Raw genomic sequence first — 15,079 nt, forward strand, 5'->3', positions numbered from 1 at the left:
GAACGGACGTTTGGGGCATCGGTCACATCGCATGGAGACTCTTGTGTAATAAACAAGTTGATGCATTTGGCCCGATTCGTTGTGACACGAAACCCTCTCGCGGCACGGAAAAAGGATACCCGCCTAAAATCCCGTTAGCCCTTAGACGTCAGCGCAACATCCCTCCAAACAACGACAAGAGTGTAATTGCAGAGCAGAGCACCGCACAATATACAGCTGGGAAGTACGGGCGAGAAGTCAAAGAGTTAGTGCGGAGGTGCTTGAACTTCGATCATAATCTCAGACCGACTCTAAGAGAAATCCTTGCTGAAGTCGATCAATATTTCTCGGAGGACGACGTCTTAACAGACCAGATCAAGGAGAATGACAGGTTGCTACTGACTCTGCCAGATTTTCCCGAGTTCGCCATTGGACAGCCAGTCGATGCAGCTAAAAGAAGGGGACGTTCTTGAGACTTGACCTGACCGCAGCTGTAACATTAATGCAACCACCACTCAATATTGGCGGACGCTTCCTTGGAATCACCCTCCCCGATTTTCTCCGCTATCATTACGCCAGCAAAATACAATCGGCCTTGGCGTGAGGCTTCCTGTGTCTGCACCACGGCCTAACGAAGCCACTACTCAGGAAATATTCATTGGTAATTATGATGACATTACATTTCCGCTCCAGTTATACCAGAGCCGGCTATCATTCCATCATCTTTGGTTGGCTGGTTTGTACACTCTCGTGTCTATCTTGTTGGACAACCCCTCCACCAGAAAATCTACTTTACTATGCAAGCCAAGAGACTATCGGGACCGTAGCCAACATTCTTGCTCATAGAGCAATCTAATGAAAGATTGAGGGCACGGCTCATGTGTTGCTGAATGCGGGGTTCAACCGAAGCTGAGTACCTGATACGATACGTTCTACACCATGCTACCAAATCTACCTGAAGCTTGAATGTTTCCAGACGTTAAGGGACGTCATTTCCACATCACCACGCCCTCTCCTCAAATCCCCAAGGCCAATGTCTCGGAACTAGAGGCACAAGTCTTCGGAGCCAAGGCCTGATCCATCTAGGAAGCCTCATTATGGGGCTATGGTGCGAGGACTGCGCGACATGAGAGAGTCATAGCTAATACTCATCAATCGATTTGCCTGAGACAAAAGGCCAACACCAAGAACTCGGACACAATTATCCGTGGAGAAATTACTCCCGTCCACTCCACACTGCGGGGAGAACTGGGGTAATCATACTAACTCAGCGGGTTGATGCGAGATGACCCTCATAGATAAACCAACACAGCGCTATAATGAGACATAAAGTGGAACGAATTAGCCCAACGGGTACCTGATAGTCGTGTGTGGTAGTGTTTACGGATCCTACGGGGCGCCCCATATGGAACGCCTTACCCGGCTCCATGTTGCGAGCCGTTGCGTAGCCGCTTTTCCCGGTTGGCATGCTCGATTTGGACATAGATTCTCGCGACATGTTGGGGGGAAGAAGTTTGGGAGAGGGCGAGAGATGTATATAAGAACGTCTTGTGTCGTCTAAAAATCATTCCTCATCAGTTCGACTCATCTCAACCCTCACCAGCTCTTGAATACCAGTATCCAAACCATAAACCCCCTTATCACACTACCAATCTTTCTCATCACCATCACCATGCGTTTCGCTGCCGTCATCGCCGCCCTCGCCATCACGGCCGCCGCTCTTCCTGCATCCTCTATGAAGGAGGCTGAAGCTTCTCTCGGTAAGCGACGCTCTCGTTGCATGGGTCTCCAGGCCGGGAAAACTTCTTGCTAATCATTCCATTCCAAAAAACAGACCTTCAGGCTCGGCAAGCTTGCGCCGACGTTGACAGGTACAACACCTGTACTTCAAACTGCACTCCGCTTGCCCCGTCCGGTGCTTGCATTATCAACTGCCTCATCGCCTACTGCGCTTAAGTCATTGGTGCTTGGAGCTGTGTTCAGGCGGCAAGCAAGGGGAAGACCATGGCTTCGTCGTTGGATGGGGGTAATCTTGGCCGTGCCCATATTTGTACCTAGAGTCTGTAGACTGGCCAGTCGTTCGTTACTCTCATACACAATGCAAATCTGTTAAAGTCGACTGTTTCCAACTCTCAGCTGCTCCAAGTGAGGGTCCATACCGTGATATGTCAAAAGAAAAAGTAGATTGTGTATAGATTGGTATCAAGTTGAGTACAGCCCCTTAACGCCAAAGTAGCAAACCCTCATGATCCAAGAGAACTCGCCGTACATGACGCTGAAATACCAAAATCAAGCCATTACACCATGCAATCCCGTCCCAACGTTATCATATCATATCATGTCGTATCGTTTCCAGTCTATCAGCGCCTTCCAAAGCCACCAGCCATCTGCTTCTGCACATATTTGGCGCCCTCTTTCTTGATGATAGGTAGGGCGTAGTCCTTGAACATGCCCATGGCCTGCCTCTGCCACTCCGGCTGTCCAGGCTTTCCCGGCTTGCCGCCTCCACCTCTACCACTCCTGCGGCGGTCGTCGTAGCGATCATCGTCGTCGTATCGACTGCGCCTATCGCGACCTCCATCGTCATAGCGAGAGTCGCGACGCGGCTTGCTGTTGAACATGTCGTCGTATTTGTTATCGTAGCCGTCGTCGCGGCGTCTGCGATCGTCACGGGGCCTGTCACGGCGGTCGCGGTCATCGTAGTAGGGGTCCTTGTCTTTGCGGCGGCGGTCAGACTTGTAGCCTTCGGACTTGTAGCCGTCGCGGTCACGGCGCCCATCGTCTTTGGGCCTGCGAGGAGGATAGTGCTCGTCGTATGAGTCGTAGGTATCCTCGTGCCTGGGTCGGCGGGGGCGGTCGTCGCGGCGTTCCTCGCGATGCTTGCGTCGAGGTTGGGGTGGTGGAGATTCAGAGTCAGAGTCGGACGAGTAGGACGGTTGCCTGCGATGGCGACGTGGTCGGGCTCCACGAGGGTCACGTTCTTCTGCTGTTTGATTAGCTGGAGTTGCGAGGCGCGCTGACAGGATGGCATACCTCTGGGTGGTGGTGGCATAGATTCAGGTGGTGGAGGTGGCATGCCCTCCATTCCTGGCGGTGGTGGGGGAGGCGGCGGAGGATAACCTTCGTGGCCTGGTGGAGGCGGTGGAGGATAGGCGCCATGCGGGGGCGGTGGAGGGTTGTTGGGATATGGCGGCGGCGGCGCATCGTCGACAGGCCTCTCCTTGCGAGAGCGGCGGTGATCGCCTCTTCGGCTGTCGCGGTAGTCGCGGTAGTCTCTCTTGTCGTCTTTGCCAGGCGCCCATTTTGGCTTGCCGTTCTCGTAGCTGTCAAAGCGGTACGTGCCTGGATCTGCTTCCTTGTCAGCGCTGTACCAATTCAATGCATGCTGGACATCTTACGTGATGGCGGCGGGGGCGGCTGCTCCGGTGAGGAATGTCTGTCTCTATCGCGACGGCCCATATTGCTTGCTTGTTGTAGCGGTCAAGGTGCAGGTAGTGGTGGTGGAGTGTAGGTGTCCAGGTAGCGTGGTCTAATAGTCGGCGGCGAACATCTGACACTTAAAGCGCGGCTCTCGGCTAGGACGCATCTCAGCCCAGTCTCACAAGACACCATGTCGTCATATGCCCTAATGCCTCAGCTCGTCGTGCACAAGTGGAAAATTTGCGGGGCTGCCGACGCATTCGAAGCTTCGCGACGGCGTGGCAGCGCTCAAGTGGGCTGTGTATGTAGGCTGTGATCATCGTGCATGGGCAGCGCGTCTAGACGGGCCCACTTCTGCAAGCCATTGCCGTCCGCGATGCTCAACTGGCCAGGTTGTGCGCTTGAAGAGAAGGGCCGTTCCCCCGCAATGAAGCGTGGGATAAACTGAAGATCAGGGTCTTCCGGAGATTTCGACGATGGGGTATTGCTACGTGGTGTGCAAAGGGTGGTGCTGCCTTATGCTGATCTATCACACGCCCGTATAGACGTCAGGGACGCTGCACTGCCCAGTCGCTACACCTGCTGACTGATCTCGTTACCTCAGTCTTCATATCCTGACCTTGTCCACGGTCACGGGAAGCGGTGAACTTCGATGCCACATGCGGACTAGATCCCATGACTCAAGTCTTCGTCTACATCATACTCGGGCCTCAATCGTATCGCGACCGAATTTTGACTATTCGGCGACATCACAGTAGCTCACCAAGATCCAACGTCACCTCGTTCATCGAGCAGACTACGTCACACGAGCGGCACAATGGGAAGAGCATGTCGATCAAACTATCACATTCATCTCGGCTTGATCTGAATTTCCACCAACGTCACCGTGGTTCAGAACATCTCGATAGCCTGAGGGGGCTGGGAACTAGACTGGACCTGCATAGAGTTGCAGTCTACACGATAAGCGTCTTAGCGGCCTCGCTCTTGAACGTACTACGTAGTAGACTAGATTTGATCAACCTCTGCTGCTGCTCTCTCTTGTCTCTGCTTCCTCTCTATGTGTAGGCTCAGAGCAAGCTCGACCGATATTAACTGAAGCCGTCCAGACGGTCACGATGAGCTCCTGCGCAAGAGCCCTTCTGAAGCTGCAAGAATTCAACTCCAGTGGTCCTGTCAAGATGTTCCTGGACCTCGGTAAACTACGTGTACGCCGTCTTGGTTCGGACGCGAGCCCTGGAACTCTATCTAACTAGCTTTGTTGAGATATCAGGTACCATATCGCAATAATTGCTACCTCTATTGTGAAACAAAGGTTACATGTTCACCTGCTAGCGCGACTGCAAGCCAGCAGATTTCATGTACAGATTTTGATATTGGTTGATTTCTGGCTTGTTTTTGGTTTGCCGGGCCACCAATGGTCGTGTACTGGACTTGGTCATCCCAAACGACTATATCTGCTCTCGATACATTTGAGGAGCTGGGATTCTACTGCCCGCTACCTCGCTGATAGTGATGCTGGTCACGACCTTGAGGTGGAGCGTAATACCCGCGACCACGTGAGTTCGCAGAGTCACCTCCTCGACTCTGACCAGATGTGAATTGCCCACGCCCGCGCGAAGGTGCAAAGTCTCCTCGACCCTGACCAGGTACGAAATGGCCACGTCCTCGCGAAGGTGCAAAGTCAGGCTCTCGACCCTGACCGGGTGTTAAGTAGCCACGTCCGCGCGGAGCGGCAAAGTCTCCTCGGCCTTGAACTGGTGCGAAATTCCCACGGCCACGAGGTCCGCTGTTGTAAGCACCCCTACCCCTACCACCACCCCTTCCTCGATTGCCATGAGTAGGGAGCGGCCAGAATGTTTCACGTGTCTCTCTGTCCACAGCCCAACTTCGTTCTTCCATCGTACGCAATACGATTGACCCACCTTTCTCTTCCCTCACAAGGATCAAAGCTCGATTCGGCCGATTCTCTCGCTTCAGCACATCTCTCAGGCGTATAAGCAGAGCAGCGAGTTTCCTCAACGGTTCCTGCTGGTTCTGCTCCCATGTCTTCACCCTTACAGTTGCGACTTCCTCCTTGATCCTCGATACAACACCGGTACCTTTCTCGTAGGGAGCGGTGTAAAGCAACGATGTGCGACCGAACCAGAGCTGATCTTGACATGCGACCAACCCTGATGCCAATGGGCTATAAGCCTGGGTTTTGAGCTCTAGTATCTGGGCTGTTGGTACGATATGGCCTTTTTGCAGGACCCGAATTGGCGCGTTGTAATTGAACCTTGGAGGGTTCATGTGTGAGCTTCCGCTCACCGCTGCTGCTTCGGTCTGTGTGAGATCGTCGGGAATGATGCCGTCGTCGTATGCATCTGCTTCGAAGCGACAAACGACGTTGAGAGGGCCCATTGCATATCGTATAGCCCGATAGTGACTCGTCGCATCCTCCATGTCTTCAGTTTTCTTGGTGAAGGCTCGCTCGAAGTTGAACCCGTAACTCTTCCCGTCTGAGCGTTTCCACCACCGTGACTCCCTGCGCACGATGACGAGTGTGTTGAAGACTAGATACAGATTGAGGCGGAGAGGTGCGTTGTTCTTGCCCTGAGCAAATTCCAACAACACACGGAGATTGTTGCGATCTGCGAGAACGTCGACGTTGTGGAACGTGGTGTTTGGTGACATAACCCGGAGGGCATTGAACATCGGCAGGTACGGATTTTTCGGTTGGCGAGCGTAGTTGTAATCGTTGGAATCCCAGCCCCTATCCCTTTCGACAGTGTGCGGCAGGCTTGGCGGTTGCCATTTTGCTGGCTCGCCGGGAACTAGATAGATGTGAGTCTGACAATACTCGGCATTTCAACTGGCAAACACCTGGCTGGAGGTCATGATATACTCACCAAATATCGTATTGGTACCGTCTTCCGCAGCCTGCCAGTTGTAGCAACACAACAGCTCCGGTTCCTCGTCCCATGTTACTGGCTCTGGTACCGGGATGAGTGCGGTCTTTTCGATTGTCTCTACAACATGTCCTGCATCTCTTGCAATAGTGCTGGTGAAGCGCGCCATTTTTCTCCTGCGTTTCTCAAGTACGACTGGATCGATCACTTCTTCTTCAGGAATTTCCAGAATGGCATCCCCACCGTCCGAATCGGAGTCAACGCCATCTTCGGCCGCAATGGTGGGCTCTACAGCACTGTCACCCTGCAGTTGCTGCCAACTCGAACCACCCAAGGCCAGGGCAATTTTCGATTCGAAAGAAATGGCTGCCGAGTTCATGTCTGGTGGTGCAGAAGCCGCCACAGGATTCGGCTCGAGTATGCGCTGCTTTGGTGGATTGGCCTGCGAGTCTCTTTCTGGCGTATCTGACTGATAGTCTTCTCTTTCACGTTCTCTTCCACTACTGTCGCTCGGGCCACTAGTTCGCTCTCCAAATGCTTAGGAGGGACGATGAGCGGGAGGATTAAATTTAGGCGTGTACACAAACGTACCGTACATGCCGGCTGTTTCGCAGCGCCTTCCCAGCTCTTGCGCTAGAGGTTGATTACGCGCACGTTCAAAGGGGCTGTAACTTCGAATGGAGTAGAGGCGCCTTCAGACGTATTTGTGGTGAAGGGATAGGTTGTGTTGGTATGGAGAAGCTGGATAGGCCTGAACCAACTCTGTCTATCGGGTTAAATATTTTGGATTCAAGTAACAACCAACGGTAACATGGACGTGGTGGTGTGAGTAACGAGACGACAAATTGTAGGGAGCAGGGAGACGCGAAGGCCGCGGTGACGCGACTTGGAAGGCCTCGATGAGTGAAACTGGGTTAGCGCTTCGGCTAACAGCGTAGCGCGTGTGATCCTTCGATCGTCCAAAAGCACCTCCAGGGCTGGACAATTCAGAACGTCCTCAGTTTATAGATGCTCCCGATTATTGCACCTGCACTGTCATGTGTATCCACAGGGGATACATAGTGAGTTCGAGCAACCTTTACTGTTGACCGCGAGACCCGATTAACGCATTCGTCAGAAAACCAGTAGATTGAACATGGCATCGTAGTATTTTCAGGACTCCAGCACGATGTAATCCAGTACTATAGCGCCATTCATATCAACTTACAACTTCCATCCCCGCTTCTTCGAAAGCGCCGTCTCCTGCCTGACCGCCAAATCAGCAATGATTTCCTCACTGCCGCCACCCACAACCTAGCACACGTTAGCATCAGCACACTATCCTGGACTTCACATTTCAAGGAATCAAACATACCATCATCCTCAGATCCCGACTAATCTGCTCGACAATAGCACCAGGCCCACCCTTCTGATATCCAGCTCCACCGAATATCTGCTGCGCCTCTCGGTTCGCCATCTCGAGTATACGGCCGCCGTGCACCTTGCACAAGGCGATCTGGCCCGCAATCTCCGGATCCTGCCAGCCGAGCGGAGATTGCTGGATATGGTATGCGAGTTGCTCGAGCCATGCCCAGTGGCTCTCTACATACCGGCCAATTGTAGCGAGTTTATGCGCAATGATCTGGTTGGCGATGAGAGGCTTGCCGAATGTGTGTCGCTTATGTGCGTAGTGGAAAGATTCGCTCAGACAGGTTCGCGCTTTCCTGTTGCAGCCTATGCTCATGATGAAGCGTTCCTGCAGAAGTAGAGGTACGAAATCAGTATATGTCTCACATGCACTTCGCACAGTCAGAATTTACCTTGTTGAAGTTGGTCATCACAATTCGAAAGCCTTCGTTCTCTTTGCCAACAAGGTTGGATACAGGGACGCGGACATCGTCCATCTCCACGAAGCTTGCGCCTCCACCCTTTTGCCCTGAGTTGGGGATGCGGCGGTGTGTGAGTCCGGATGAGTCAGTGGAAATGACAAGGACGGAGATGCCAGTGGCACCAGGTCCTCCCGTGCGAACGGCAGTCGTCATGTGTGTGGCCCAGGGCATACCAGTGATCCATTTCTTGTAGCCATTGACAATATAGTGTTGTCCGTCTTCGGTTTTGGTTGCGGTAGTCTGGAGGTTCGCGACGTCGGACTACACACTCTAGTTAGCTTCCCTCTCAATACAAATTGTGGATATGTTGCGGGATAGGTATACGTACACCACCACCCGGCTCAGTGATGCCTAGACAGAAACTGATCTCCCACGTAAACAGACCCGGCAGCCACTTCTTCTTCTGCTCCTCAGTTCCGTGATGTACAATCGGTGGAGCACCAATCACGCTGCCACCGCCCAGAGCAACGCCCACACCGCCCTCAATCCTACTATTCTCATCCGTCATGATCAACAGATGGAATAAGTCCAAATCGCCGACCGGTATGCCCGCAGGCCCCGGAACATTGCGTGGGCGATACGGTTCTGGCACGTCTGCGAATGCGTAACCAGTCTGCGCCCATTTGTGCCGTTCCTGGGCTGGAGCTTCACCAGCTTCCTCCCATTCGAGCATGTACGGCTTTATGTTTGTGTCGATGTATGTGCGAAGCGCATCGCGCAGTTTCTTGTGCGACTCGTTGTAGTAGGGGGAGGCGAGGGCGGAGTACCACGACGGTTCGCTCCATGGGGCGAGGTTGCCAAAGGTTTCCTTCTTCTGAGGCTGCATTACGGAGGGAAGAGGCGTATCGGCGCGCGGCTTGGGGTTCGCCATCGTGTGTGCTTGGTGGTATTACAAGACATTTCCGTTGGAGTGAGAAGCATACTTAGGTATTGGACTACTTGGTAGTGGAGTTGAGATGCCGCGGCTGAGAGACGACGATCATGCTGACTCGCGTGCTAAACTGCGGGGGTGCGTAGCCGATTCGCGCGTCCCCAACGCGTCCGCCCTCAAATGTCTTCTTGGGTTTCGCGCTCGAGCATGAAGTCTTTTCGCCAGTTAATACGGTTAAACCATACCGTGCAAAGCTCGAATGTCTTCTTCGTAATCACTCAGAGGACTCTCTGAGCAATCTAGAATGAGAAACGAGGTGAAGTCACGACAACATGATGGATGGCTTTGAAGTGAAACCTGCGAAGCTTTATTACTGTCTCGATGCTATTTACACGGACTCAAGTCTTCCGGCATAATGTCGTTCATTATTATATTCCTCCACTCGTATCAAGTCGTCAAGACGATACGTTTACCTGACGCAGTAACCACCGTCGATGAGGAGATCGGAACCCTGAGATTGTTAGTGACTTGAAGAGGTATAATCTGGACGTGTAAACTTACAGTGCAGTAGGACGAGGCGTCAGAGGCGAAGTAGACGTAGGCACCCTTGAGCTCGGTGGCCTTAGCGTCACGGCCCATGGGGATCATGGAGTGCCACAGCTTCTGGATGTCCTGGGGAACGAAGTCGGAGAGACCAGTGTCAATGTATCCGGGGGAGATGGAGTTGACACGGGCAAAGTCCCTCCACTCGTTGGCAAGAGACTTGGCAAGGTGAATGCAGCCGGCCTTGGCGACGTTGTAGGAGGCCTGCTCCTGGGGGAAGTTGGCAATGTGGCCGGACATGGAGGAGGTGATGACGAGGGAGCCGGTCTTGCGCTCGCGGAAGTGGAGACCGACGGCACGGGCGCAGTTGAAGGTACCAGTCAAGTCGGTCTCGATGACCTCCTTCCACTGCTCAACGGTAGCGTCGAGGATACCGTTGTCGGCAGTCTTTCCGGCGTTGGCGATGAAGACATCGACCTTGCCGAAGTCCTTGATGACGTCGTTGACGAGCTTCTCGCAAGCGGAGTAGTCGTTGACCTGGCACTTGTAGGCCTTGACCTTGACACCGTACTTCTCGCTCATCTCCTTTGCGTTCTTCTCGGCGCCCTCAGCGCGAGAGTTGTAGGTGATGGCGAGGTCGGCGCCGTACTCAGCGCATCCTCGGGCAGCCTCTGTGCCAATACCGGTAGGGCCGGAGGCACCAGTGACGATGACGACCTTGCCCTTGAGGCTGAAAAGGTCCTTGAGCTCGGTTGCTTGGGGAACGTTGATCATTGTGGCGGTTGTGAGGGTTTGTGAATAGAGTAGAAAGGTTTTGGGGTATATGGAAGAGAGATTGGGTTTGAGTGTGATGGAATAAGAAGATGGAGGCTGATCTGGAGGGGCACGGAGGGGTTCAAGTACTCCTCTGCGGCTGAAAAGACTTGATGGACAGCTTCACGCATTAGCGGTTAGTGAGGGGCGCTGGGTCGACAGTGACGTGTGGCTCGTCCTAACAGCTTCTGGACGTCATGCCACTGAGCATGATTCGCCAATGGCACCAAGACGTGGACAGTCTGGCTTCGCTATTCCGCTGAGATCCTAGCGACCGACGGGGGTGGGTGGGTTGCTGTGACGTTCCTGCCCCTCTGTTAGCTTGCTCTACGGGAGCTTGGGCCGCCTCTTCGTGCCCTCCTGGCGCGTGAACCCATCGCATTGCTTTTTCTCCCACGCGTTATCATCGATTTCTCCGATCCCGTGGCTGACTTTTCCAATGCTACAACCTAATAACTTTAGGTACGCTTGTCTCGTGGTCTTGCCTAGGTGCCGCCGAGCTGTTGCATGTTCCCAAAGTGGAACCCCACGATTGATACACGACATGCGCTGTCAGCGATTCATGCTTTGACAAAGACATTTGGCCGTGTCAACCCGCGCGTCTAAGCTGCTCGTGCAGTACGAAGCCGCCACGCTGCCACTCGAGCACCTTATGCCATGTTGAATGTAATGCATACCCACATGTGCTACTGTGCTCAGCCTTGGCTACTAGTAAGCAAGGCGCTGTGCATTGCTAACTGGGAGCCTGGCAGATACAGTAATCGTTACTCAGCTCTTTCTTCTTCATCGAGGCATCGGTCGTCTGCTCGATCCTGTTGGAAGACTCTGACGGACCCTGCATGTAGCTGCAGGCGAACATGGTAGCAGCTCCGAGAATCTCTGCGTACATCGCCATGTAGCAAGCGGATCCGATCGGTCGTGGAAACCTTGGAACTGCCGGCCTAGAGCGTGAGTGATGTTGCACGGCCGAAGGAAAACCGCGCATCCATGGAAGCTCCACGCATGCGGAAGCCGTCTCCCAACCATCTACGATCTCAACACGCAGAATCAATGGGGCTTTATTGTCAATATACATGACGTTGCCGGTATCCGCCGCACGCTGACTTAGTTTGCCATGCTCCATCGGTCCCGCGCATGGCTGATGGGAATTTCATTTCTCCGATGCCGCAGTCGCACGTGACACCTCGTCGGCCAAACCTCCCATTCCATCTTAATACATACCTACGATATCGTGTCTGGCTCGGCGAGCGGTGCTTGATCCAGTATCAATGTCGAAACTGCGAACGTGTAGTCTTGTAGCACCTTCTAGCTAGATTAGCCAAGCACCTGCCACCGGGTCTGATGCAGCCCTCTGATTCGCAGCGATTCGCAGCCATGGGGGTTCACCATACTTTTGCTCATGCTTCGCCATTGCCCCTGAATGTCGATAGCTAACACGCAACACTCGTCTGCATCGTTCCAGACACATTCCCACACTTACCTATCCGCAACCCGCAGGTCCGCAGCAATGGTGCAGAATGCACTGCTCCCGAAGCCCCTCCCCGCCGACGCCCTCGTAGTCGGCCAACTGGTTACAGAGCCCCTACACCCGGAACGCGACTCCTTCTACCCCGATAAAGCGCACGCAGAAGTCGACGATCTGAACGACTTCCACATCCAGCTCCGCTATAAAGACCTCTACTCAGTCGACACCGAAGGCCGATTCACGACCAACTATGGCGCGAGGTTCGATCTGGGAAGGATATACAGACAGCCCAACCTGCTCACTGTCAAGGCTGAGCAGATGATACAACGGACCACGCAGTCATCGTCAAGAGCTTTCCAAGCCGTCTGCAACGACCCCGAGGCACGCATCTGGATGGCCGAACAGATCAAAGCGGGCAAGCCACTCTACATCGTCCTCGGCCTGACCGAGCTCAAGAACGCAACCTTCAAGCGCGCCAAGTTGCGCGACGCAGGCGCCTCGAACCGCATCAACGAGACGCCCATCGAAAAGGACGCTAAAGTCCCTGGACCCCTCCGTGGCAGAGCGGAAGCCAGCTTGGGCGGAATCGGCACCGAGCCATCTATATCGGGTGTGTTTGGCATGGACGTACGCCGCGTTGCTGCGCGGCTCACGACGCCTGCGGAGCCACATCGGCTGGAAGATATTGACTACAGGTGGTACTACTACGACGTGCCCGGCTCGGTGGACAAGGAACAGTTGATGGTGGGGCTGGGAGCGCCGTTGAAGGCGAATGAACTTCGTCTGATGCTCGATCTCACAGACGATGATGTTCAGGGCAACCTCGACGCTATCAGCAAGCTCAGTCTGGACGCTTTGAGCGCGACGGCGAGCCCCATGCTTAAGCCTAGTACGCCCATGCTGAGAGGGCGCTCGCCTTCTCCTCATCCCACTATGCTACGCTCTTAGTGTTATGGGTTGGACGATGGTCAACACGTTTCGAAGTAGCGATTTGGGTTATGGACACGTATGATAGATTTACGACGAGCGTTCTGATAACATATATACGACCTTGTACGGCCTGGCACCTCTCCACTTTCTTATGTAGTAGTATATGCATCTGTCCTGTTTCTGTCGAGAACCATTGTAGTCATCACCGTCACCTCATAGTAGAAGAAATTGTTCAAAGTGAAAGTAATCGTATTAATCAAGCAAGACAGACCTGCGCTTGCAGTAAAGGTATCATAAGACAACAACCAACCAATCAACCCAAAACGCCCCATATCAATCATATATACGTGACTAAGCGTGGTCATGACCATAAACAGTGGACATCGTGACAAGCTAGCAACAACGCCTTGGAGAGATCCAAACGAAAATTGAGGTTTCCAAGAATGTGAGAAGGAGAGAAAGAACGCAGCAGGAGGAAGTGCGACTCATGATGCGGCGGCAGGTACCTCGCATGTCAGTGACGTACTCTCGACGACAGCCTCGACAGCAGGCACGTCGACAGCAGGTGCAGCAACGACCTCTTCGGCCACTGTTGTCTCTTCCTCAACGGCAGCGGGGACTTCTTCAACAACAACACTCTTTTTCTTCTCGGGTGTAACACAGCTAGCATCGAATACGTTTGACAGACGCGAGGGCTTCTCGATTCCAGCATCGACAGTGACGTACGAGGTAGCGTCACAGCCTTCGGCATAGAACTCACTCGGTGCAAGGTCACCCAACGGCCTGCGGTCCTCATCCATGGCATCTTGGACGAACTTGCGAAGACGAGGTTGCTTGACAGGCATATCGGCTAGGATATCAGTCTCGTAGCCGTCGTCAAAAGACGAAGCGTGGTTGCGCTTGCGAGCTTGCGCAGCGAGGAAGTCTGGTGGTGGGACGTTCTCCTTGCCGCGGTCCTCGTTGCTGGCCTTGGTCTTTGCGTCATCATCGGATGAAATGTCGAGAACAGATGCGGAGTGCTCCATAAGGTTTGCGGCTTCCTGCTCGGGCGTGTCCTCGTGGATCTCGAAGAACCAGCTCTTGGGCATGCTGTCATCGACGATTGGGGTCTGCGGGGCGGGTGCTGAAACAGGCGTGGCGGCTACGGTGGGGGCCTTGGGTGTGTAAGTCGAGATGGAGCCGCTGAGGGCTGCGTCGATGGAGAAGGGTAGGCTGGGGCTGCTCTGCGTAAAGGATGGGGGGTCGACGCGTCGGAAGGGCGAGCTGGATGCGCGACGCTTTGAAACAGCATGGAGACGCTTGTTCTTAGGTGAGCCGCGGCTGGTGGAGATGGGCGTTGACTTGGCAGTGTTGGGTGACGAAAGTGCTTTACGCACAGACGGGACGGAAGGCGTCGCATTGAGGCTGCTGGCACTGGGCTTGATCGGCGAAGTAAAGATGGACGGCTTGATGTATCCTGCATCGCTGTGGCTGGCTGTCTTGGACTTCTTGGTTGGGCTGTTGAAGATGGACGGGTCCACGTTCTCGGAGTCGGCATCTTCGAAGATCTCGGGTGCGCGCTGGCGCTTACCCGTCGATGGCGTAGGAATTGACTTCAGGCCCTGCTGAGACGCGAAGTTTGGTGTAAGAGCTGTCGCATACGCGTTTAGTGAATGCAACGGCACGTGGAGTGAAGCTATTTACCATTTTGCCTGTTCTTCGCGCTCTGGAGTACCTGGAGACGTGACGAGCCAAGCTCGGCAAACGGCTGGCGCGTAGAGGTGGCCATGGTAGAGACTGTCGGTGGTGTTGTGATAGCGATTGAAATGATGTGAAGAAGATATATCGGCCCGAAAGATCAACTGACGCGATTGAGGTATGTGGGTAGTGGTGTTGTAGGTGATTGTCGTTGGGACGGAAGGTGCGAAAGGTGGGGTGGTTATCGTATCTCGTTTGAGCTGGAGCGCGCGACTAGGTCCAAGGCGGCAGACCGAAAACAGGAACAACAACAAATGTCTCGACTACGACTCTCACAGTGGACAGAGAAAGCTGAGTCAACGACAGAGAACTTGGACAAGATCAAGTCTGAAGAGAAGAGATGGGAGAAAGAAGGATGCGAGACTGGGTCATGAAGCTATTACATGGGCGCACTCAACGCGTCCCCAGTCTCCCTCCAACTTAGCGTGTCCATCACGCACTTAGGGGCCGCCTCCCACAATCGCGTCCGTCTTCTCCACTCAGACCAGGATCATGTCCCGAAACTATCATGCAAAACTGGTTTTAACCCTCCAAGCCCCGGCATGTAATGCAGTCTATTGGCCAG

At 53.8% G+C, this 15,079-nt stretch overlaps 6 protein-coding genes across 6 annotated transcripts; 1 reads left to right on the forward strand and 5 right to left on the reverse strand.

Annotated features, from left to right (window-relative positions):
- Positions 1 to 2,339: 2,339 nt before the first annotated feature.
- Positions 2,340 to 3,438, reverse strand: J4E90_005766 (uncharacterized protein; the record flags this gene model as incomplete). Its single annotated transcript, XM_051435318.1, has 3 exons — positions 2,340 to 2,962; positions 3,013 to 3,327; positions 3,378 to 3,438. The coding sequence occupies 3 exons, from the start codon at positions 3,436 to 3,438 to the stop codon at positions 2,340 to 2,342; spliced, it is 999 nt and encodes a 332-aa protein (XP_051291342.1).
- A 1,446-nt stretch (positions 3,439 to 4,884) lies between these two features.
- Positions 4,885 to 6,666, reverse strand: J4E90_005767 (uncharacterized protein; the record flags this gene model as incomplete). The annotated part of the gene is made up of 2 exons (XM_051435319.1): positions 4,885 to 6,212; positions 6,288 to 6,666. The coding sequence occupies 2 exons, from the start codon at positions 6,664 to 6,666 to the stop codon at positions 4,885 to 4,887; spliced, it is 1,707 nt and encodes a 568-aa protein (XP_051291343.1).
- An 824-nt stretch (positions 6,667 to 7,490) lies between these two features.
- Positions 7,491 to 9,026, reverse strand: J4E90_005768 (uncharacterized protein; the record flags this gene model as incomplete). The annotated part of the gene is made up of 4 exons (XM_051435320.1): positions 7,491 to 7,580; positions 7,642 to 8,022; positions 8,087 to 8,416; positions 8,484 to 9,026. The coding sequence occupies 4 exons, from the start codon at positions 9,024 to 9,026 to the stop codon at positions 7,491 to 7,493; spliced, it is 1,344 nt and encodes a 447-aa protein (XP_051291344.1).
- Positions 9,027 to 9,495: 469 nt separating this feature from the next.
- On the reverse strand, positions 9,496 to 10,343 carry J4E90_005769 (uncharacterized protein; the record flags this gene model as incomplete). Its single annotated transcript, XM_051435321.1, has 2 exons — positions 9,496 to 9,537; positions 9,588 to 10,343. The coding sequence occupies 2 exons, from the start codon at positions 10,341 to 10,343 to the stop codon at positions 9,496 to 9,498; spliced, it is 798 nt and encodes a 265-aa protein (XP_051291345.1).
- A 1,546-nt stretch (positions 10,344 to 11,889) lies between these two features.
- On the forward strand, positions 11,890 to 12,795 carry J4E90_005770 (uncharacterized protein; the record flags this gene model as incomplete). Its single annotated transcript, XM_051435322.1, has 1 exon — positions 11,890 to 12,795. The coding sequence occupies one exon, from the start codon at positions 11,890 to 11,892 to the stop codon at positions 12,793 to 12,795; it is 906 nt and encodes a 301-aa protein (XP_051291346.1).
- A 467-nt stretch (positions 12,796 to 13,262) lies between these two features.
- J4E90_005771 (uncharacterized protein) lies at positions 13,263 to 14,545 on the reverse strand (the record flags this gene model as incomplete). The annotated part of the gene is made up of 2 exons (XM_051435323.1): positions 13,263 to 14,407; positions 14,461 to 14,545. 2 exons carry the CDS (start codon positions 14,543 to 14,545, stop codon positions 13,263 to 13,265), a joined length of 1,230 nt encoding a protein of 409 aa, XP_051291347.1.
- Between the last annotated feature and the right edge of the window lie 534 nt (positions 14,546 to 15,079).

The sequence above is a fragment of the Alternaria incomplexa genome (assembly GCF_024043165.1).
Source record: "Alternaria incomplexa strain BMP 0042 chromosome Unknown scaffold_7, whole genome shotgun sequence".
NCBI classification, from domain to species: domain Eukaryota; kingdom Fungi; phylum Ascomycota; class Dothideomycetes; order Pleosporales; family Pleosporaceae; genus Alternaria; species Alternaria incomplexa.